The sequence below is a fragment of the Neophocaena asiaeorientalis genome, unplaced genomic scaffold (genome assembly GCF_003031525.2).
Source record: "Neophocaena asiaeorientalis asiaeorientalis breed wild unplaced genomic scaffold, Neophocaena_asiaeorientalis_V1.1 scaffold194, whole genome shotgun sequence".
Classification (NCBI taxonomy): Eukaryota; Metazoa; Chordata; class Mammalia; order Artiodactyla; family Phocoenidae; genus Neophocaena; species Neophocaena asiaeorientalis.
Genome location: NW_020172638.1, coordinates 872,026 through 897,432, shown reverse-complemented (window position 1 = coordinate 897,432; position 25,407 = coordinate 872,026). Strand labels below are relative to the sequence as shown.

General features: G+C 40.8%; 1 protein-coding gene and 1 pseudogene across 1 annotated transcript in view; one reads left to right on the top strand and one right to left on the bottom strand.

Moving 5' to 3' along the window:
• The window catches only part of PHEX (phosphate regulating endopeptidase X-linked), a 188,569-nt gene that overhangs the window by 124,865 nt on the left and 38,297 nt on the right, over window positions 1–25,407 (top strand). Inside the window, exons 13-15 of the mRNA XM_024739450.1 lie at window positions 737–814; window positions 9,583–9,686; window positions 19,232–19,290. Coding sequence (XP_024595218.1) covers window positions 737–814; window positions 9,583–9,686; window positions 19,232–19,290 — 241 coding nt within the window. The remainder of the gene's footprint in view (window positions 1–736; window positions 815–9,582; window positions 9,687–19,231; window positions 19,291–25,407) is intronic.
• On the bottom strand, window positions 12,111–12,562 carry LOC112395973 (40S ribosomal protein S19 pseudogene; annotated as a pseudogene).

Genomic DNA, 25,407 nt, shown 5'->3' with positions numbered 1-25,407 from the left:
TAAATTAGTCTGGACTCCCTACCTCCAATTTTTCCGGTATCCTGGCCATCGTTCACGGAGTTGATCAGATAATTTCGCTGGAGGGTGACTCATTTTATTCCTGCTAAAAATATTTAGTTCTCTCTTGTTTGTAAAACAAAATATAGACTCTTCGCATGGCATTCAGGAATCCCTGTGACGTGGCCAAAGCTGGCTTTCTTGCATTGCTTTCTGTGTCCACCCCTTGTGCTTTCTTCTCCAGCTACGGGAAACTGCTCACCACCTCTCTGACGTGCTCTTTGTTTCTCGTCTCCCTGACTTTGCCCCTGCTGTTTGCTCTCCTGGAGTGTCTGTCCTTCCTCTCAGCTCTGCATTTTGAAATCCCATCCATTCTCTAAGACTCAGTTTGGTCACCTTCTCCATTAAGCCTTTTCCCCATGAGGAAATAATCTCTGCTATGGACTTTGATAACAATATTGTCTATAAATAAAATTATTTATAGGCAATATTGTCTATATCTAAACCTTTATTTATCTTGTATTATATACTTATTTGCTACATTCACTGTGCTTTTAGTATGCTGAGGGCAGGGACTAACTTAGATTTTTTTTTTCTTTTTTGCCCTTCACAGTCGGTTACATATAGTAGATATTCAGTAAACGGAGTTTTCAGATGAAGGCTGCATTCCTCTGTCCTTTGATTATTAATGACTTAAGTGCTGAAACTCTGACATCATTTTTCCTTTTCCTTTTTATAGGCAAGAGCTGTTTTGGCAAAAGTCGGCTATCCTGAATTTATAATGAATGATACTCATGTTAATGAAGACCTCAAGGCAGTAAGTGCTAAATTTACTGTATTTTTTTTTGGGCAAGTTTTACTGGCCTCGGGCTTTCAGCTAACCCAAGTCCAGGCAGTTAAATCTGGTGGTGCCAAAAAGCACCAACTTTTGATTCATTCCTTGGCTAGATATCAGCCTCATTATGCCAGGCATATCACAAGATTTAGAGCAGATTCAAAATAAAGGAAGTGTCAGAAAGAATGTGTAGCTGAGTGGGTACCATAAAGCAAATGGACTTGGATTTGGTCTACATTGATCATAAAGGAAAGAACTAAGCAAATCGAGTATTTTACAATTAGCGAGCATGTTCTAATGGTGAATGTATGATGTTTGTTGTTAAACAGTCTCTATGTGCTTCATTCATATTAAATCTTGCCTGTTGGAAGTTAACTTCCTTAAACTTTATGAGTGTTTTGACAAACTAAGTGCATATACATATGACTCTATAATTTATTGTGAGTTGGATTGTATATTTGCAGTAAGTTACTGATGGAGGAATAGTCATTCTTTTTTATTCCAGTATTTTGGGACATATATTTTCCAGTAGATGCATTCATTACAGGCCTTTCTAATCATAACCACTGTTATTTTCCTTCCTACAGATAGTTCTGGTAAAGAACTTTTCTTCCTCACAAAAACCCCTGTTTTTATCATTCACTAGATTTTCTTGAAAAAGTAGTTTTTTTGGAATTCATTTAAATAACAGTGGTTCTGAGGTATAGCTCTTTCCTGAAACTGTGATTTAATAAGTTGCATATCTGTAAGCAATCCTAGCTTTATAGATGAACATTGGAATTTTATAAGATTATTCAAAAGTGAGTGAAAGCATTAATTAGAAAGTTTCTCAGTTGGGCTCCAAGATATAGCCTTCCAAAGTATTGATCCAGTTACTGTGGAGGAAAATAATTGTGCTTCACAGTATCCCAAAGCTCACACAACCCATTATACGTTGTTTTGATCCTGAAAAATCTCACTATTAGCATGATAATTAAAGATACTGACACATTTGCCACGTTCATTATCTTTTAAGCCCCACACTGATCCTGTGAAATAGATGGTGTTTATCCCCATCTGCAGGAAAGGACATAGAGACTCAAAGAAGTTGGGTGATTTCCTCAGTGCCGTGCCAAGCGTCAGAGCCAGGACTGAAATCTGGGCCCAGGAAGCTCTACTTGTAATCAGAGAAGGGGTTTTGCAGGGTTCTTGTCAGGCAGCTCTGCTGGAGGAACAGAGGAGTGAGTTGAAGAGTGGCTGGGAACTGCTTTCCCAGAGCTGGTTGGGATGGGGTGAGGAAGAGAAGGGAGGTCATACTGTTAAGTGACGAAGAAGTGATTCTGCCTCTTCCACTTGCTAGTTGTTTGATTTTCTGCAGGTTATTTAACCTCAGTTAGCATCACTTTGATTATCTGGATACTGGAGATAATAATAACCAAGTCTTAGTATTTTTGAGAAGATTAAATGAGATTATATAAATGTAAAAGCACCTAGCATAATGTGTGGCACATAAGTCGTCTCCCCATAAATGATAGCTATAACTTTGTTTATCAGTATGAGAACTATTGCTGCTAAGAAGGGCATCACCAGGGCACAAAGTACCTCAGCGGTAGAACCTGGATAATTACATGTGATTGGCAGATACTCAAAGAATGCGGGTGAGAATTTGAGAGGCAGTTTGGTGTAGTGGTTATGAACATGGACCCTGGAATCAAAGTGTCTGGAATTAAATCCCCATTCTGCCATTTCCTAGCTGTGCAACCTAGGGTAGGTTATGCCACCTCTCTGTGCCTCAGTTTCTTCATATCAAAATGGAGATAGTAATAATCCCTCCCTTATAGGGCTGCTATGAGGATCAGATAAGTTAACATATTTAAAGTATGTAGAACTGACCCTGGCACAGAGTAAGCACACTGTTAAGTGTTAGTTATGGCTTCTTCAGTTTTTCACTTATGATAGTAAATTATTTTGGTTTGGAAAGGTCATTACGAATTAACACATGCAGTATCCATGTGCCTGAAATTGATTTAAGAGGCTCTACAGATGGAACAGTCTCAGGCCTTAATCAAATAAGATAGCATTCAGGGCTCACTCACGGTGTTTAGTTGATCAAGTTTTGTTGGCAGTCTGCTGCTGTTTAAAGTGAATGCCCCAAATTTAACGATTCAGTAAATGTAGTATCTTTTGTGAAAAGAAACCAGACGCCAAGCAGGATGCAGTGTTAGGTGTATTTCCTCATGTCTCCAGGGCCTGAACTGAAGCCATTATATACCAAAATTTTTAAGTACTTTTGTGAAGAAACGGCTTTCACCCAACTCATTGCCAAAGCAGACACAATTACACCCAGGAGTTTCTAACAGTTTAAAAAAGACAGTGAAAAAAATCCAAATACATGAAGTGAAAATACATTCATGATCAGAAACTGAAAATGAATAAAACCCAACCGGAAACTAGGTAAAGGATGCTTGATGTGATAGTAATAGCGTCACCGAGGTTAATAGCAAAAGGACTAAAGTATTGCTGATACACAGTGGGACTGTGTTTTCAGTTTTGAGGAATATGTAGATAAGGACTACTGTTGGGCTTATGAGAAATTTCTGGTAATACAAACTCTGAGCATGACAGGCTGTTACAAATGAAAAACAGCTTACTTTATTTGATGCAAGTGAAGGTGTGATTCATCAGGTACACACACAAAAGGAAAGAGGATAGAGATTGGAGAATGGATTAGATGAAGGTCAAGGGAAAGGCTGAAAACTCAAGTTGGGCTCTTATGGAGATAGGAGAAAATGGAAAAGAACTTAGAGGCAGATATAAAGAATTAGAAAACAATTTTTTTTTCTCTTCTGAGGATGACAGGGTAAAGTGAGATACCCAGTAAAATATTGCTGAACAACAGTCTTTCTGTAGTCTTTGAAAAGAACAAGAAAAAGGATGTGCCCTTTATATGAGCCCCCAGTAGCATGCAGGAAAGCCTGTTAGCTAGCCTAAAAAGGTAGGCATCAGTCCACGTTCAGACAAACCTTATAAGGTGTACCTTCACTGTTCTTTGATGGAGACAGATGCAAGAGTGAGTTGATACCAATTTTGGGAAGATTTCTGTATCAGCCAGGAAAACCACACCGCATCAGGTATTTCAAAGAGAGGAGATGTAATACAGGAAATAGGTTGGAAGACAAAAATCAGGAAGGTGAGGTAAACCAGAGATTAATAACTTTTTTAGGAAGCAGTTACCACCCCTGTGTCTAGGGACACAAAAGGGAGGAGGTGGTGGTACCATTGCTTTCTAGAGCAGATGAGGAACTGCCACTCCAGAGCAGAGCTGGGCCTGTGGAGGAGGGGCTGAAGATTCTTCCAGAGTCATAGTCGGAAGAAGAAAGAGGAGAGAGAGGGAATGAAAGAGAAAAAACACAGCATCCTTTCCCCTCCTGCCACCTGCGGATTTCTGCCAGTGCCTCCTATTGGCAGGAAGCCGACTGCAGTGGAGCCTGGGAAACATGGTTTTCAGATTCACAGCCTAGCATTATATTATAGAACGGAGTAAAAGGGTGGGCATGTATCTGAGAGACAGTAGGTAAATACTTGACCCTATTAGGCACGTCACTCATTGTGAAAACCAATGGAAAACTGCAGTAGGAGCTAAAGTCAGAATCACAGCTGGCCTCCATTTACTTAGGAGAACTGGATGTGGGTAATTTTTCAGAAAAGATCAATGTTTCTGGTGAGTGACACATACATCAACATAAGTATGCGCATGGAGAGATGGATATAATATGTGAACCCCCATAATATTCTTTGGGGCGGGTCTTGGTCTGCTCTTGCTAGTGGAACACTTGTGTGTTTATGTGTGTATATGTTTTTTGTGTGCATAAATGACAGAGGGTGCTGCTGCCACTATGCAAGAGTGAGGTGATATTTAGGTGGAATGCTCCAGAAAAACTAGTTGTTAAAATATCGAAATAATTCTGTACTACTTGGTAAAAAACCAAAATGAAGCATTGCCGCCAGCTCTCTCAAGTGATCTCTGACCCCCCATGACCATGGAGAGCAAGAGTGGGCACTGGAGGGAGGTGCACTGATGCCCACTGGCTTTCTAGCCAGTCCTCCGTAACTCCCGCACACGGAGATGGGACACGAAGTCCCATCTTTGTGTTCCACTGGCCGCAGCAGACCAAGACCTCCCCTTACCCCCGGTGGTGGCAGCAGGGCATCTGGTTTCATCCGGTTCCTGGTTGGTGTGCTAGTTGGTGCTCCCTCAGAGTCACCCTTATGTGAATGCCTGTGGGAACTGTATCTTCCACAGTGTTCTGTGTACTTAGGTTGTTAAACATTTTGAACACCACCCCATATTGTAGGTGTGTATATATGTATACTACATACTACGTACGGCGAAGCCATCTAAACACAGCAATCTTGTGTATTACTTTGCTATTTATATGTTTTTTTATTTAAATACTTTTAAAAAAAATTTTCGGCTGCGTTGGGTCTTCGCCGCTGCGCGAGGACCCCCTCCAGTTGTAGCCAGTGGCTGTTCGTAGAGGTGCGTGGGCCTCTCGCCGTGGCAGCATCGCTTGTTAAGGAGCACGAGCTCCAGGCGAGCGGCCTTCAGTAGCTGTGGCTCACGGGCTCTAGAGTGCAGGCTCAGTAGTTGTGGCGCATGGGCTCAGCCCCTCCTCGCGTGAGGATCTCTGCACGTGAGATCCTCCTGGACCAGGCCCGGAACCCCCCCGCCCCCCGCACTGGCAGGCAGACTCCCAACCACCGTGCCACCAGGGAGGTCCGACTTTGCTATTTAAATAAGGGAAAACATAATTCTAAAATCTGGATTACATTAAGTATTCAGAGTTCTTTGGGTGCCTAAAACAAAATCTTTCTTAGAGGTATTTGGATATATCGCTGAGTATGTTTAAATGGATTTAGCTTAAAAAGTGTTCTAGAATCTATACTTCCTATTGGCTTATGTAGTATCTTATCAAGTTGTATTTACTGGTTCTACAGAGAAGCTGAACACATTTCCTTGTTCTGCCCTTATTATGTGTTCCTCACCTTTGGGGAGGGTAATAGCTTTATTCTTCCATTTAGTCTGTTGTGTTTGTGCTAGGCATCTAGGATAGGATTTCCACAAAGAGAAAGTCAGATTCCCCTAAATTTTATGATCTGGACAGCTAAATGACACGGGAGCCCCAATTAATTCCCCAAAGGTCACTCAATTGAAAAGTCAGGAGGTGGAATTGATTGAAAGTCATTATCAACTTGACCTAGATTTTCACCAGTAACTGAAAGGACAAGAGACTTCTGAGCCAATTATTGTCGCTTTCACAGTTTAAACATTTTTTTTTGAAGATTACAAGTGGTTCTAAAATATTCATGCACATTCATTCTTGTTGCTGTCTCTACAACAAGCAGAACTTCCCCGATGGTTGCTAGGTTTCATAGTTTTTTCTCACTCAAGGCCCTATTGAAATATTTGAAATTATCAAAGTATGATCACATGGTGGAAAATTTGAAAAATAGAGAAAAGGAGTGAAAAAGTCCCTGAATGTTGGTACTTGAACATAATAGTATGTACTTCTGTTTTAGTGTATTATTTTATCTATTTTTGTGTAGCTGTAATTGATGCTTATATATAATTTTGTATACTGACCTTTGCGGCTAACATATTGTTTTGTCCTTGTCTTCCATAGCCTTCATTACCGTTATTTTAACAGCTGTCTGATATTAAGTAAACTGTACCCTGATTTATTTAATCATTGCTTCTCCTCCCACTCGTAATTCTTACCTTCTCCTCCTCCTTCCCTGTACTCTTGTTTGTTGAATCACCAGTTTTCTTACTAGGACCAATGAACATAACACTGAAGTAGGAGCCTAATGATTTGGACTGTGTGACTTGGCCAGGTTCCATAATCTCTCCATCGTTGTTTCCCATCTGTCATATGGGAATAACAGCGTCTGGCCCTTTCTTACTCCCAAACACTTAACCTGTCTTACAGGAAAAAGTAAAAATTGTCCCCTGTTACCTGTGATGTCCATTAAATAAATGAAATAGATTAACTGAACCAGGCTAAGAAATAGAAAATATGCTCAGTTTAATAATTAAAACAATTTAAAATTTATCCTTCTAAACATAGGTAAGATGTTGGCAAATTTGTAATCACTTGCCTCTGAGTTTTGCTCCCCATGACCATTTTCATGGCTATGGTAGGACCATATTTATGTAAAGTATTTTTAGACTTGGAACTCTTCTTCTTTAGGAAATTTTTGGGTGGTTTTGCATTTAATGTCTGTAGAACAACCTGAATGTCAAGTTTTTGTTTTCGAATGGAACAGGAAAGTACCACTATTAGCAGACTCTTCTAGAAGTAACAACTGACCCCATTGATAGTACAAAAAAGTTAATATATTTTTTAACATCTTTATTGGTGAAGCGCCGAGCTGATCTCCCTGTGCTATGCAGCTGCTTCCCACTAGCTAGCTATTTTACATTTGGTAGTGTATATATGTCCATGCCACTCTCTCACTTCATCCCAGCTTACACTTACCCCTCCCCGTGTCCTCAAGTCCATTCTCTACGTCTGCGTCTAAAAAAAGTTAATATTTTTGAAGGAAATTCCTTTGGGAGAAGTTTCTGGAGCACGCTCTGAACCCAAGAACGTATCTGAATTTTCTGTCAGTTACAATCATATTCTGAAAGTTCTGGCAGAGCTGTCTTCGGAGCAAAAGCTGAAAAAAGGTTGAACACTGGACACATCTTTAAACTGTGTGATCCGGGAACACATTAGAATTGCTAGTTAGGGTTGCTTCTTAAAACAAGGAGCTTACTCTCTTTCTTCTGAGGCTGAGTATAAACATCTACCTAAAACACAATTGATTGTAAGATTTCTTTTTATTATGGAGCATCTCAAACATCAGAAAAGTATGTAAAATCGTATTTTGAACACCTCTAGCTTTAACAAATATTAAACATATTGCCATATTAGCTGTATACATGTACACACACATTTTAAATGAATAAAGCAGATACATTGGAAATTCTTTGTGTAGTCCTCCTTGACCTAATGTCCTTCTTCCCTGCCTGTCTCCTTCCCTAGATACGCTCTCTTGAATTCAGTGTTTCTCATTCCCATGCATTTCTTTATGCTTCTGCTACATAGGTATGTGCCCATAAACAGCATATAGTATTGTTTTATGAGTTTAAAAATTTTTAATTCTCTAATACATACAACTTGTCTTATTTACTCAGCATTGCTTTTGAGATTCTTTCATGTTCACACACACAGACCATTTGTTTAGACTTCTGTGTGGTTTTCCATTATGTGATTATACCACGATTTATTCATCAGCCACCTCCCCTAAGAGGAGTGAGGGAGGGACAGTTTGAAGTCTCATCTCTGTAACTTGTTGGCCAAGGAGAACACTGAAGATGCCAGGAATTGATACTTTCATTCCTGCCTTTCTCTCTGTGCCATTAGTTATTTTATTCTTCTCTTTATATTTTGGCCTGGTCCCCTGGAAAGATTGCTAAGATGAGTCATTAACAAAAGTTACTCTGCAGACAAAATGAGTACCCATGATATGTTAGGGAAGAGATAAACCTGAGCGAGACACTGGCCAACACATAGGCTGCCGTCAAGTCTGTAACTGTCAAGTTGTGTATATTCATTCATATCTGTAGTGTGATGCCTGTGGGTCTCATATACCTTCATTTGCCATATTTTAATTTTTGCTTTTAAAAGAGTATCATGGCTTAAATTTACAGAAATATTACAGCTAATAAGAATATGATTACTCTTGGTTATTTGCTTATTCAAATGTGTATTTTTTCAATTTTATTTGCCACAGTAATATATTTTAAAACCAAAGCATTAGGGATCACTACAAACCACTGCTTTTACTGTTACATGGATATTATTTACAATATTTAGGTTAAGTATTGCTACTTTTGTAGATAGAGTGCCTATAGAATTAAAACTGTCTGCCATTCTCCTTCCAAAAAAAAGAAAGGGAACTCAAGAATCAATTATGTCTTTCTCCCTATTTTAATAGACAACACTGTTGTGAGCCATCAACTTCCTTTTCTTCCATGCAAGCTATAATCTATGATTTGCCTCTGTAATTTCATGAATCTTCAGTGACCAGAGCACTTTTTGAGCGTTGATAGAAAATTTCAATTAATAAACAAACTATTCTAGTGACTCCATTGTGCTTAGGGTAGAAAGTAAGTCTGAATCACTTTCATTTTTTTTTCCTTCATGAACAAATACTGATTACAGTAAATTAGATTTTAACATTTGACTAAATCATCATCTGTGAACTAAACGAGGTTTCAGCTGAATAAACTGAATGTTATTAGAAGAACCTACGTGACAAATAAATAAAGTACACATTTTTAGAAAAGATCAAGGACTCATGTGGGCGAAGAAATTTCAAACCTAAGATAATATGTTCTGTAAAGGCTAAAGTAGATTTTTCAGTTATAAAGCAAATGAAATGCATTGTAAATTACTGCAGCTTCTCGTTTTTTACTGTCATCCAGAAACGACCGTATTGATTTTTGAGCTTTTTATTTTAAAAGAAAATCACTGAGATTAAATTTCATGGCGAGATTAAATTTCATGGCTTTGTGAAGACTGGGTTAACCGGTGATGGCTGAGAGATGATGTGAGGAGTGCAGCGTCTCCGCTGCGCGCTCATTTGTGCGCTGAAGTCTTTTTTTTCAGAGCCATCTTTTATCTGCACTTAGAACAGTGATGGTCGTGGTTTGTTTTATTCAGGTCAAGTTTTCAGAATCTGACTACTTCGGCAACGTCCTGCAAACCCGCAAGTATTTAGCACAGACTGATTTCTTCTGGCTGAGAAAAGCTGTTCCAAAAACAGAGTGAGTAAGAAAAAGAAAAAAAAGAAAGAAAGAAAGAAAAAAAAAGTGAAATAGATAAATATGTTGGTGGGAAGTAGAGTTTCTTTAGATCAAACTTTGTAATTCCCCTCAAGTCAGAGTAGCTGGCTTGCCAGTTATTTTTGTTTGGCAAAATTTGTGTTATGTTTTGGCAACTCTTATTCCTGATATTATATGAATCAGTTGTTCAGTCTAATTATGACTACCCTACTCTTAGCGTCAACACATAAAAAGAAGGCTTACTCAGATGCAAATGTTCAAATCATTTCTAGACCTTGTTATGAATATATGTATAAGCAAATTTCTCTAGAATTTCACACTCAGGCAGAAACTTTTGAATATCTTAAAAACCAAATATTTAAAAAGTAAAGTATGATTACAAATGTAGAAGTAATTGTATACAGGCATACCTCATTTTATCGCACTTGGCTGTATTGAACTTTGCAGACAGCGCGTTTTTTACAAATTGAAGGTTTGTGACAACACTGTGTTGTCAGATGATGGTTAGCATTTTTTAGAGATAAAGTATTTTAAAATTAAGGTATATACATTTTTTTAGATATAATGCCATTGCACACTTAACAGACTACCATATAGTATAAACATAACTTTTATATGCCTGGGAAGCCAAAAAATTTGTGATATTTGCTTTATTATGGTGGTCAGGAACTGAACCTACAGCCTCCGAGGTATGCCTGTGATTATGAAGTAACTATAGGATCTTTGTTAGGTAATGCGTGTCAAAGAACTGATAGCTCTATTATTTTCCTTCAGTAGCAGTCATGATTTATATCCCTCTTCTCAGCAAGCGGTAGGAACCTTTCCTATAGGTAGGGAAGTTTCACTAGGAACTATTGGGGTCAGGGCCAGTCATGATTTTCTTCCCTAGCAAAGTGTGAATGATGATGATGATAGCAACTAAAAATTATTATGTGTTTATAATGTTCCAGGAAGTGACTTACATATTTTAATTCATTTTATCCTCTAGTCAATTCTGTGAGGTGTAGGTACTATTTATTATCCCCATTTTACAAAATGAACAAGAGGCTTACAGCTGAGAAATTCTTCAGCTCAGGTTTAGATTACTTTCTCTTCTGCCTGCTGGTATTACTCTGTTCTGATATGACCCAATTCTCCAAGGTTGTTTTCTCTCTTTTCTCCGGATTGGATTGTTTCTATTGATCCGTCTTCAAATTCACCAGTTCTTTCTTCTGTATTCTCAAATTTGCTGGTGACTCATCAGTACAGTTTTCATTTTGGTTATTGCACTTTTCAACTCCTGAAGTTCCATTTGTTTTTTTAAAATAGTTTCTATTTCTTTGTTACGACTCTTTGTTGTCTTTGTCCTCATATTTTCCATTAATTGTTTGAATACAGTTTATTTTAATTCTTTGAACTAATTTACAGTTGCTGCTTTCAAGTCTTTGTGTGTTAAATCCAACATGTAGGCTCAGTCAGAGTCAGTTTTTATTGATCGCTTTTCTTTACACTTTTTCTTCCAGCATCATTTTTTGTCGTTGTTGAAAATGACATTTAGGATAATGTAGCACCTGTGGATTCTGATTTATTTTTCTGAGGCTTTTTAAAAAGTAACTTTGCTGGACAAACACAGTAGAATCTGTCTCTGCTACAGTATGTGGCCATAGATGTCTACTCATTTTTTAAATTCTCGTTTTTATTTTTTAGCCTCACTTCATGGAGGTTGTCCCTGAATCTGCATAGCTTAGTCCTCAGCCAGGGATCAGGGCAGAGCTTGTGCTCAGACACTTTGAACCTGTAGGGCTTCTGCCCTCTGCCAGTTGATCTGCGTGGGGCTTGGGTGTGCATTCAGTCACCAGCCCTTCCCAGTCACCCTTGGAGTTTACTTTCTCCTGGGCTCTCTTGGGTCTCCCCTGTACACATGCCTAGTTTCCCAGTCAGCCAGGGATGTGTGGAGAGCTGATCTCACTCTTCTATGACTCTTTCAGTTCCACTGTCTCCCTTTTAAATTGCTGGCTGATCTGTCACTTTCCGCAATGGGAGCTGTAACTGCAGGCTCACAAAGCTGTGGGTTGTCCTCGTTTGTTTTCTACCGGGTTTATCACTTCCAGCTGGCATAGTTGCAAGTTTTTACCTCCACCCCCTGCGGCAGCAAAGCTGCTGGTTTTCCAGCCAGCCCTATCCTAACAAAATAAGTTCTTGCTGATTGAGCTGGGAGGGAGGCTAGTAGTCCCAGGCAAGAAGGCCACAGACTCCTGTTCTACTTCCTCTTAAGTTGTAGCAGTTTTTCAAAATTAAACATTTTTCAATGTGTTGTTTGCCTTTGATCAATTCCCAGGGCCCTAAAATGGTTGTTTGTTGACAGTTTGGTCCATTTTTATACTTTTTTTTCAAATGAGGCAATTTATTAACCCAACATCTTTTGTTCTAATGCTTCTTGTTGGCAGCTGCCACCTGTCCAGCGATTCTGTCCAGATCTCTCTGTCCCTGAGGTGTTAGTTTGTGGCCCCCATCTTGGTCCTTTTCCGCCATTCTCAGCCCCTCCAGGGCTTGGAGGACCCGACGGGCCACGCTCTTGGAGCCTCTGCTGGAGTGGCTGGGCATGACACCATTTCTCTGACGCCCCGCATAGATCTTGGTCACGGAACCAACCCCAGCGCTGCCCTGGAGGTACAGGTGCTGTGCAGGCAGCTCGTGTGTAGAACCAGTTCTCATCATAGGGAGCGAGCTCTTTGTGCTTGGCCGGCTTGACAGCGTCACCCATTCAGGGACTTGCAGCTCCCGGACTTTCTGAGGAAGGCTGCCAGAGCTCTGACGAACTCCCGCTGGTTCCCGTCTTTTACAGTAACTCGAGGCATCCTGCGGCCTCCAAGCTGCCAGCCAGGGCAAAGGTATACTTGGCTTTTGTGGAAAGGATTTGTTGACCTTTTCATAGTGTCAGAGCTGGAAGCCTGAGTTCCATGGCCCTTTTTTTTTTTTCATGGCCCACGTTTTCACCTTGTGTGATATTCTGGTCTCCAGATCTTTGGCTGGCTCTTTTTATGCCCTATGGGTCTCTCGTTACTCCCTCTTCCAACTCCCTCCTCTGTTCTGGCCTCTAGAAAAACTCTAGGCCCTTTACCCTCCCTTGGCTTAAGCTGTGATTACCGCCTCTCCCTCTTAGCCATGGGTCCCATCTCGCCATCCTGCCCCTCTGCCCTTCACATCTTCTTACAATATGCGCCTACGGAGTAAGTTAAAAGTGTTTGACCTTAAGGAGTAGGCCTAAAGCTGAGCCATTCCCCTGGCCTATCCGTGACTCCCCTCCAAAGCCCAAAGGAAGAAAGCAGAAGGCTTTAGAACTTCTTTGGAAATGACAGAGAGCTGATGTGAAGCCACCTGCCCCATTGTCCTTGATGTTCTCCTCTTGTCACAGTATCTCTCAGTCCATCTTGCCTGTTTCATTCCAAGCCTAAATTACTCAATAGAAATTTTAGATTTAGGGTTCTAAAACCAGCTTCTCAAATCTCACGACTTCAGATAGTTTCCAGTATCTCAGTGAGCATCTACATGTAGTATGTAAATCATCCTGCCCTTTCAGGTCTACTTCAGATAAGTTCAAACTCTTGTCTTTGCAACTTGTGAAAAATTCAAACTTCGCACCAGTATTTTTGTGAACTTTCAGGGTCTTCTCAGGGATTCTTCTATTTTGGAGACGCTGCCAAGTTAATTCTTTAATTTCAGAATGTCATTATTCATTTGGGTGTGTAGCAAGGCCTGGGTTGCTAATTGGAAAACTCCTAAATGTGTCACTTTTAACATCATCCTGAAATACTGATGGGCTGTAAGATTCTAATGGCCTTGGCTATTTCTAATATTTATGCCTTGGAAAAGTGCTGGCTGACTGTGGGCTTAAGCAAACTGTGTGACTTGTGTCTTTTTTTTCTCTGTCAATGAAAACAAATACCTCTTTCACAAGGACATTAAATTGGTTAATATTTCTGGAAGAGTTCTCCTGGAATGAAAATCAGTGCAATGCTAGTAATTCCTCAGACCATATGTCTATATCAGGGAAAGCAATGTTAGGAAATTTAAGATTCTTTTTGCATGGTAAAGTGATGTGATAGTCATTTTTTTAGAAGAAATTTCAGGTGGGTCCTTTTTCAGGCACTGTGGGGAATTTTAGCTTTATGATACCCTTCGACTTTAATTGACATCTTTTAGGTCTGAAAATTCATGAGTTAATCGAATGAGGATGATTCTGGAGTAGCTCCACTACACTAGTTCACTTTGAACAGCACATCCTGGTTATATTTCCATAAAGCCCTGAAATAACATTTTGCTTCTTTGTGGGTATAGGAGATAAACACCCTTTATGTTTCATTCTCATGGAATCCATTTTAGCTGCACTAATGTGCATTAAGAAGTTTCTAACACGATGGGAAATGTCAGCAAGAATGAAATTAATTGGGTAGTCATCCCTGAAGGTACATATTTAGGGGTTGGTTCTCAGAATTGTCACTTCATCAGCTTGCTTAAAAATAGAGGATTTACTTCATTGCTCAGCTTGAGTCAAAAGTAATTTCTTTCCCTCAGGATCCTCTTTCTTTGACAGAAATGATTTTAAGCCAGCCTCCCTATTAACTCACTCTCATTCTACTGTGACCAAACATGCCTGGATTTTTTTCTCTATCTTCTGAAAAATATGTAAAAATACATCAAATGTCTATACAAATTATGGTCCTGCCCAGAATTATCTACAGCATGGAATGGGATGGATACAATCTACAGGATATGTGAAATAAAGCAATAAATACTCTACGGTTTTTCCATTCCATATTCCCTAGACTATCTTTAAGAGTTAATAGGTAAAATGTAAAACTTTAGCCTGATGTATATCTATTTTATATGGTCCAAAGAAATCAGGGTATCAGTGTCTTTTGCTTTAGATTATTGCATTTCATCATCACACTCTTTTTATGTATCCATTGTCCAGTATAATTTCATCTCCATATGTTTTTGAAATTTATATGAGACCTCTTCCTACCTTATCTACTAAATCCTTTCCCAAACACAGACTGCAGGAACACCCTAAAGACATAATAAAAAGAATTTAAAGCACTTGAATGACACTCTTTGTTTATCTAAGTAGATGTATACATAGCAATACATTCATTTAAATAGATTTAATGATTTTTTTTTTTTTTTTTTTTTTTGGCGGTATGCCGGCCTCTCACTGTTGGGGCCTCTCCCGTTGCGGAGCACAGGCTCCGGACGCGCAGGCTCAGCGGCCACGGCTCACGGGCCCAGCCGCTCCGCGGCACGTGGTATCCTCCCGGACCGGGGCACGAACCCATGTCCCCTGCATCGGCAGGCGGACTCTCAACCACTGCGCCGCCAGGGAAGCCCAATTTAATGAATTTTTGCTCAGCATATACTACTTGGACAATAGTCTTAGCCCATAAGGAACTTAAAATCTTGTTGGGAGGTAAGTTGTGCAAACTCATATGCCTTCACGGCCCAGCCAGGTAACAGATATTGACCTAGACAGGTGTAAATGATAGGGAGTGGTGGAGACCATAGAGAACTAGTGATTGCATGCCTTATTTAAAGGAATTCCAGTTCTAGTGATTGCATGCCTCATTTAAAGGAATTCCAGTTCGGTACTTTTAAAAGCCATTGTGTTGGGCAAATAAAACATTTTTCTGGGAAAATTCAACCCGTTGGGTAGGACTTAATCTGTGGACAGCCAGCTTTTCAGTGTTTCAGTTATCTCTTGCTGTAATGAGCTGTGTAATAATGAACCACCCCCAAAGTTAGAGGATTAAAGCAACAGTAATTATTCATTTTTCTCTCGCGGTTCTGGTGGTCACTAGGTGCAGCTGGGTGGTTCTTGCTCATGGCGTTGCATGTAGTTGCAGTCAGATCGTGGCTGGGACTGGAGTCACATGGGAGGCCTCCTCTCCTAGTCTAGTGGTTGGTGCTGGCTGCTGCCTGGAAGGCCTACTAGGCCTCTCCATGTGTACTGGGCTTCTTTGTGGCATGCTGACTGAGCCAGAAACTTTGAAGAGCAAGTTTCCTGAAAAAGAAGGAGGGAGGGTGAATATGAGTTTACCATGGGGAACTTGTATTGCCTTTAATTGCCTAGCATTGGAAGTCACGTGGTGTCGTTTCCACTGCATTTTATGCTTTAGAAGTGAGTCACCAAGACTAGCCCATAATCAAGGCGAGAGGAATTTAGAGTCCACTTCTTAATGGGAGGAGTGTAAAAAAAATTACAAACACGTATTAAAACCAGCACAGGTAGGCTTAGGTTAGAGAATAGTAAAACTAAATATATAATAAACTCAGATATAATCAGGGAGATGTACAAGATATTTAACGGCTGGCTTGGTGTGGGAACTGTCCAATTAGAAGAAATAAAGGCATCCCAACTGGTAGGCTCCGTTAGTGCAGCTACTTAGTATCAGCTCTGGGTATAATCAGGGCTCCAAACATGTCCTAGAGCCAGCAGGAGCTCTGAGAAGTCAGGAAAGGTGAGATCATGCATCTTGTATAAGATGTTTTAGGAATTCTTGCTGAAACTTCAGAGGCCCCATCAGGCTCCATCTGGTTGTTTGATTTCTTTGTTTTGTCTGCCTTTGTCCGTCAGAAGTTAGAAGCATTGTTCCTACATATGGCTCTTAGCCTAATGTTTTGAAAGTTTATTCTTTGCTAAAGGGAGGGGAGTTGGGAGGGATGGGAAGAGAAGAGATGAGCTCTAGGAATACACATCATCTTTGGTACATACTATGGTTCAGTCCAATGTCATTTAGAAGCCATGTTGAGAGGCACCTGGATTCTCCCCTCTTGACCCAGAGAGCAGACATAACAAATGCTGGGTTCTTTGCGTGTTCGTTTTCTGTTGCTGCTGTAATGAATCACCACAGCCTTATCGGCAGCTCAGAGCGACACGAATGTATTCCCTCACCGTTCTGTAGGTCAGAAGTGTGGGATGGCTTGGCTGGGCTCTCAGCTGCAGTCTTCAGAAGGCTGAAGTCAAGGTGACAGCTGGCTGGGCTCTTAGCAGGAGCCTCTGGGAAGAATCCTCTTCGATTCTCATCGTAGAACTGAGGTTCCTACTTCTTTGCTGGCTGTCAGCTGGGAGCCACTCTTAGCTCCTAGAGGACTCTCTCCCCACTCCTTGCACGTGGCAGCTGCATGTCACAGCCAGCCACAGCATGTCAAATCCTTCTCACCCCTGGAATCTCTCTGACTTCCCGTTCTGCAGCATCTCTTCTGACTTTCTCCCCTGTTGCATCTCTAGGATTCCAGCCAGAGAAGGATCCCCACTTTTAAGGACTCATGTGATTAGATTGGGCCAACCTGGGATAATCTAGGATAATTGCTCTATTTTAAGCTTCTTGACCTTAATTACATCTGCAAAGTCCTTTTTGTCATGTAATGTAACATAGTCACAGGATCCAGGGATTAGGTCATGGACATTTTTTTGGGGGGGCCATAATATTACCTACTACAGGTAGTGACATTAGGGCAATAAAAGTGCTTTCCCTGTACTTTTCTCCTCAGAAAAGTAAGCCAGCCAGTAAGTGTGTGTCAAACATTAGGGTTTATTGAAATACTCATCCTAAATTTGAAGGAAAAGAATATACATTTTATGGAAGTGAGTACAGGTTTCAGCTTTGACAAGAGGAGGCACTCTGTTTTGATTTCCAGTGATGTCTCCAGTATAATATAATGCTTAAGAGAACTGGTTTGAAGTCGGACAGACTAGACCTGTGCGAGCATATAATGCTTGTAAGTCTCATTGTCCTCTCCTGTGAGATAGGCTAATAATTCCTGTAGTTCCTACGGGGAAAACCTATGACTAGAAGGTGCATAGGACGTGGTAAGCGCTCCGTGAATGTTAGCTGCTGCTGCTACTACTACTAGTGATAATAATAGGACGACAGTCATGGGCTTCCTTATAAGGGGAGAAGGTATGGGTGGACCAACTAGAACCCACACTTGGATTTCCTACCAGTTTCATGTTAGTCTGACATAAATTATCAGTCTGACATAATTATTCTATTAGACATAAATTGGTAAAATGATTGTTCTGAAAAGGGATTTACAGAAGTTTATTTTGAGCAGTTTACCTTAAGACAAATGCTTGGTTTTAATCATAAACAGCAGTGCCTGAAACTCACAGGCATCTAAGTCAGGGGTCAGCAAACTATGGCTTGAGGGCTAAATCTTGCCTGCTGCCTGGTTTTGTACAGCCCATGAGCTACCAGTGCTCTTTAGAGATAAATGTCTGTGGTTGATTTGATGGTAGGAAGCACTAACTTTGAACCTCAAAGCATAACATTCTCCTGCCTCTAAGGAATTTCATTCTTCTCATTACTAGGCCTGAATTACCAAAAATTGTACTCGATTTTTTTTTTTTAAAGGGAACTTTATTTTATTTATTTATTTATTTTTGGCTGCGTTGGGTCTTCGTTGCTGCGAGCAGGCTTTCTCTAGTTGCGGTGAGCAGGGGGCTACTCTTCGTTGTGGTGTTGGGGCTTCTCATTGCGGTGGCTTCTCGTGTTGCGGAGCACGGGCTCTAGGTGTGCGAGCTCAGTAGTTGTGGTGCACGGACTTACTTGCTCCACGGCATGCGGGATCTTCCTGGACCAGGGCTCGAACCCATGTCCCCTGCATCGTCAGGCGGATTCTTAACCACTGCGCCACCAGGGAAGCCCTGTACTAGATTATTATATTTTGACTTTCATCAGTAAAATTTTATAGAAAAGTTTCTCTCACTATGGAAGTACCTATATAATGTCCTTGATTTTTCCTCTTGGTCCATGAAATGACTAAATGTTTACCCTCTGTTTACAGAAGAAATTTGCTGAGTCTGATCTAAGTAACTTTCTGTGCATTTAAAATGCAGTGTAGACTCTTCATAGCTGGAAGGTACTCCCAAGATATCTTAATGCCATAGCTTAGTTTTATAGCTGAAACTGAAGATAGGCCACTTTTCCACCACAACCCGGCTAGTTAGTGATAGAGGCAGGATGAGCCATTAGATCTTTTGGTGCTTAAATCAGTAAACTTTCTACTGGAGCAGGCAGACCCTCTAGGTACCGTGGTTGTGCTTTATTATCTCTCTTTACATGGACTTCTATGTTGTCACCAAACTCAAACCTTTAATGGACAGGTCAGAGGTGATGCAGCATGGAAAACTCAGCTGTCCCATGGACCCATTGAACAGGGCCTGGCAAACATCAGCTTGTTGCTGTGTTTCCATCTGTGGGGAGATCCCTTTAGATTCTAGAATTTTTCATTAAAGCTGTTTCAGAAGCCCTGGTGCTTTTTTACATTGCGTTAGTAACAGTGAATAACCAGGCATGTTCAGTTTAGGATGAGATTGTTCATTGAGCAGAGCAATAACCCTAAACTGAGGTGATAATTTCCCTGCGTGTCGAGCTTCCCCATCGTTCCCTGGTTATTTGCTAATAAACCCCGCCACATTGTATGTGTTTCACTGCCCTCCTGCCTGGATAATGATGGTCACTTGGTGGTGGTTGTTTCTCTGTCTACAGGTGGTTTACAAATCCAACGACTGTCAATGCCTTCTACAGCGCATCCACCAACCAGATCCGTGAGTACTGGTTCCTTGTCTCCTTGTTAATGTGCTACAAAATGGGTGGAACTTTTCCATGACTGTGACTTAAGAGTAGGGCACTCTTTATTTCCTCCCAGCAGTGACCAGGTATGTTGGTGAAGGAAGTTTGTTTCCCTACCCATATGTCCAGTTTTCCTCATTACCTTATAAGTTTTTTAAAAAAAGCTTTATATAACCATTAAGTTAAAAAGAAAACAGCTACAGTAAATAAAACTGCAGTGATGTTGGCCATGAAAAGGAACAAGCTTCCACTTTTCTTTCATAATGGTCTTACTGATTTTTGTTTTATTTATTACTAGGATTGATGGGAAAAACGATCAGGTAGCTGGGGAGAATTTAGAAGCTGTTAGAAAAGCTTTGAAACGCTCTAATTAATCCTGGGATGTAAAGTCTTGAGTGTCTTTTATTTACATGTATTAGGTACATAATTATAACTATGATGATAAGTTAAAAATTATTAAAGGTCAGATTGGCACAAATTAAAAATCTAACAGCACCAAATGTTGGCGACAGGGACACATACTGCTGGTGGAAATGTACATCGGTCCACCCACTTTGCTGCACAATTGGGCAACACCTAGAAAAGCCAGCTATGGGCACGCGTGTCTGTGAATGTCACTTGAGCTCTTGACATGTGCACTAATGCTGTTACTCAAAGTGTGGTCCCATGATTATTAGCAATAGAGTCCCAGGGGAACTTGTTAGAAATGCAAAATCTTGGGCCTCACCTTAGACCTGTTGTTCACAAACCCTGGACGTGGGGCTCAGAAAACTGTTTTATTAAGCCCTCCAGGTGAGTCTAACATAGTTGGGGAAGCAGTACCCTAGAGAAGTCGCACATGTGGAGGCCCACGTGAGAATGGTTACAGCAGTGTTGTTTACAATAGCAGCAAAAGGGGAATAACCTATGTGGCCCTCCAAAGGAGAATGAATCAGAACGTGTCATGTTCACACAAGGGCATGCCAGACAGTGGCGATCAATGAGTGACCAGAGTGACATGTATTAACGTGGATGAAGTTCACAAATAATAGGTTGTGTGTGTGAAAAAAAACAACTTGGAAAAATATGTGGAGTATGATATCATATAAATAGAGTTCAAAAGCATGCAGAACAGTTCTATATATTGTCTAGAGGTACATCCACATGTAGTAAAAGCCTGAAGACGTTGACGAGAATGACAGAGCCCGAGTGCAGGCTGCCAGTGACCTGCTGTGGGAGGGCGGGCTGCTGCTGCGCGTCTTCCGGTGCCCCCCTTCACTCCCTCGTGTGGTGAGCACCTCTAATCTCATGGTGTTAAGCATGTCTCTAAGCTGTTTGTTGAGCGCGGGAGATGGAATTTATAAGGAGTTGCTCCCCTTGATTGTGCCCTCACCGTCTCCCCCCGAGCCCCTGTAATAGCCTCCTCGCTTGCCTCCCTGCTTCTGAACTTACTTATCCCCCTTTGGTCTATTCTAAATATAACATCACAGCCATTTTAAGATGTCCTACAGTCATCTCATGTCCCTCCTTTGCTCAGAACCCGTTATCAGCGTCCCATCTCACACAGAATAAAAGCCAAATTACTTGAAATGGCCCCGAGGCCTCTTATGATGCTGCCTTTATCTCCTCTCTGTTCCAGCCATGCTCGCCTCCTTCCTGTTCCTAGAGCATGAGACACTCTTCTTTACAGGCATTTGCACTCGGGGGTCTCTTTGCCTTGGAAAACTTCTCCAAGTGATCCAAGTGGTTCGCGCTCCGACTTCCTTCAAATCTTTGCTTGAATGACACCTTCTCAGTGAGGCTTCCTGTCTACCCACTTGTGGTAGGTCCTCTGTGCTGGCCCTCATCCTGACAGGACTCCCTGGTCAGAGGGGACAGCCCACTCCCAGCAGGCACACCTTCTTAGAGTCGCCCTCGTGTGGCCACCTTGGAGAATGGCAGCCTCTGCCGGACTGCTCTGGGAGAGTAGTGAACAGGAAAACAGTTAGCTGGCAGTGCATTATTATCATAAAAATACCATTGATTTCTCCCCCCCCCCCCCAGCTTTACTGAGGTATAATTGACAAATAAAAATTTTATATATTTAAAATATACAACATGATGCTTTTCTATAGCTCTGAGTTGAGAAGTAAGCTGCATGTGTTAATGGGAAATTATGATATTTTAGATATTACTTATAAATACTATTTATAATAATATAGGTTATATTCATATAACACGAATTATACCGATATCAATTGGAATAACTTACTGGGTGATAGAAAATTCTTTAAATTATCTATTTTAAAAGAAAATGGTTTACTTTGTACACGCAACAGATTATATATAACATGCTAGAACACATAAAGTTACAAAGTATATAAGAAAACATATGAGAAAATAAATATACGTTTGTGAACCCACCACCCGTCCAAGAACTGGAACGTTCCTGATGTCAGTGCCTCTGTCTGCGCTCCTCCTCAGTTTTCTCCTCCTCACCAGTTACGTAACCACTATTCTGATTTTTGTGTTTATTATTTTCTTGTATTTTGAAAAATAAATTTTAAACCATATGTATCCCTAAACAATATACTGTTTATTTTTACTTATTTTTAGCATAATAAAAATGGTATTATATTGCATGCAATCTTAAGCAATTGTGTTTTCATTCAACATGTTTTTAAGATTCATCCAGGTAGCATGTGGCAGTAGGTTTTCCATTTTCACTGCTCTGTAACATTCCATGTATGACTGTACCCCAGATTACTTACCTGTTCTACAGACCTAAGCGTTCCCCTTTCCCCCGGTTTTTGCTATTATGAACTACGTTGCTCTGAATATTCTCATACATGTCCCCTGAAACAAGTGTTCGGGGCATATACTAGGAGTGGAATTACTGGCTTGTAGAGTATGCACATATTCAACTTTACCAGATGACACCAAATGTTTTCCAGAGTGAGTGTTCCAAAGTACAGAAGTGTTTTCACCAGCTCTCATTTTCATCACTTCTTGGCATGGGTAGACAAAATTTTCATCAATCTGGTGAATGTAATAGATCAGTTCTTATGCTAAACAAGGCACTGAGGTAGACTCCTCCGCAGTGCTTCCACACTGGCTTTCCAATGTCAGTGAATACTCACTGCTCTTGGGGGGTTTAAATCCTGCCTCCAGGATTCACCCCTGCTCAGCCTGTTTCTTTCTGGGGAGAGCTGATCTTATCAGAGGTTTACTGAGGGAGCAGCCATTTCAGGGTAACCCAGTGGTTTCTCTAAAGCTCATGAGCAGAGGGGGTTTGGAATGAACAATTTGAAGCAGTATTTTAATTAAGAGATTCAAGCTGTTTCTGTTTTCCTAATGACCAGTGCTTGCTCTCATTGTAAATTGCATTCCCAGGCAAGATGACAAGGAATCCTGTGGGTGACATTTTTTTCTCCCTCCTTTCTGATTTTCTGGACTATAAATTAAGACAGGTGGAGTTCCTTATACATTTCCCCACTGGGTTTCCTGGGACTCCCCCCAGCCCCCAAGTACCACCTTTTTGCTTCACTGAAGAAGTGAAAAATGGAGGTGATTTTCTAAAATGAACATCTTTATTGATTAGGGGCTGATTCTGACAGCATGTGGCCATCTGTTTAATTGGGTTTCACATCTAAGATGTAACTATACTTAGAAACGTGATTTATGAGAATTTCATTCACTTCGCATTATCATTTTCTGATTTATGCCATTTAAGTCAGCTTCTGCATGCAGTAGAGACTTGAGTAGAAAATAGAAAAACCTGTAGGGCTTTTGTTTGTTTATTTGTTTGTTTTGGCAAATCCATGCCTATATGTGAAACCCTATGATTTGTGGTGATATTTCAATGTTAGATTTTTGCAGGGTGGTTATAGCTTCTTATTTTTCTACCCTTGTCAAGCTGGGTAGCAATGTCTTCAGACACAGAGTGTAGTGTGAAATAATGATGATTTAAGTCTGCTGTACGGGGAGTTACACTCAGGAGCTGTTGCAGAATTTAATTATATTTGACCTGATAAGGTGGTTAAACAGGAAAGCAAGGAGCTGAGGTTATTGGTGCCTAAGCTTGTGCTTCCCTAACCTTACTGTGATAAATGCAAAGCTGGTCCTCCTGCGTTTATTTTATTTTATTGTATTTGGCCATGCTGCGTGGCATGCAGGATCTTAGTTCCCCGACCAGGGATCGAACCCGTGCCCCTTGCAGTGGAAGCGCGGAGTCGTAACTGCTGGACCTCCAGGGAAGTCCCAGGTCTTCCTGCTTTTAGTAGGAAGACATAAGCTCGATGGGAGACCTTGAGTGCCACTGATTTAGTTGCATGACCTTGGTCAAGGTGTTTCTCCTTCCTGATCCCTCTTGTCCTCATCTGTCACATGTTGAGGTTACCCAGTCCATAGAGTTTTTGGTAGGATTTAACAAGATCAATTTGAAAAGTGCCAGCATATTGTCAAGGTCAGGGTTTTGTATATCAAAAACTGGCACGCCCGCCACTAATGCCTGGGTCTGTCACAGGATACACAGCGTGTATATGAAGATTGTGGGAGGGGCGTATTTTGAACTTTTGTTCTCAGAAGGTTTTATACATTAAAACAATATTTTTGTACATTAAACAGTTACAACTCATTTGGAAAAGTATTTGTCAGTTTGTTGATGTCTCCTGTCACCCAGAAATTCCACTCTTGATAAGATGAATGGATCCTGATGCCCACCAGGAGACATGTACACAATGTTCATAGCAGCAAAAATCTGGAAAGAACCTAATTTCCATCAACAGAAGAGTAGGTAAATAAACTGTGCTGTATTCATAGAATTGAATATTGCACAGCACGGGAAAAGAACAAAGTGCTCCATGCTGCAGTGTGTAAGAATGCCGCTGACTTAATGGTGAGCGAAACACTGCGTCGTTCCATTGTATGAAGTTCAGGAACAGGCAAACAAATCTGTGATCTAAGTGATAAAACTTAAAATAATGGCTACCTTTGTTTTGGGGGGTATTGACTGAGAGGGGGCATAGGGAACATTACCTTGATCTGGGAGGTGGTTGCACAGGTGATACTTGTGTAAAACACTCACTGTGTTCTACCATTAAAGTTTGTTCCTTTACTGTATGTATGTAACACCTCAACATAAGCGGTAATACCCCCATTCTCCCTTAAAGATTTTTAGAATAGCGTGTAGCATGCGTAGACATTTGGGCTTATGACAGTTCACCTCAGGCCAAGCTGCCAGAGGTGTGGACGAGGGATCGGCAAATGTTTTCTATAACGGGCCAGATAGTAAATATTTTTGGCTTTGCAAGCCATATGGTCTCTGTTGCAAATTCTCACCTTTGCCATTGCAGCCATAGACAATTCATAAACAAATGAGCGCGGCTGTGCTCCAGTGAAACTGTTTACATGGCTGTAGTTTGCCAATCTGTGGTGTAGAGCACTGTGAGAGGATGGGATCTAGGGACCCTCGTAGCGTGTTTCTGACCCAGCTTCCAAAGTACTTTGGATCTAATCAGGTGGTCTTACGGGAGGCAGGAGGGTGAGCCTGAGGGGAGAGCCGCTTACATTTGGTTTTCATTTCCGCTAATATAGACTGGTCTTTAGAATAAAATTCATTTCATGTATTCAGTATCAATGTGTATCTGCATAGTGCCTTATAACAATATTAGTTTTTTATCCTCGTAGGTCTCAAATCATATCAAGGAATTATTTGAAGCAAACAAAACCTTGGCTTGAAAAGAAGCAAGGCCTAAGGGCTAAAACCAATGATTTTTTATTATCTTTGCTCTTATACACAAGGGATTTAGTTGCCTCAGTTTAATCACAGATACTCTGCTAAGGAAGATAAGCCTTTGTGCAGAGGCTGGGCTGACGCTGGCATCTAACTATAAAATTAATCCTGAAATCAAGCATAGATTTGTTTTGCTGTTAGGGAAATAACTGTGTTTCAGACTGGTAGAATTTCTCATACTTTGCTGACTCTGCCTAAAACCATAAAGTAGAAGCCAAGTTAGCAAATACTCACCTGTGGCCTCTACTGGACTTTAAGGAAATTAAATCCCTGAATGCACTTGACAATCTATTTGGGTAGAATTGGAAAATAATCTCCCATAGTTTTGGAGCTACAAGGA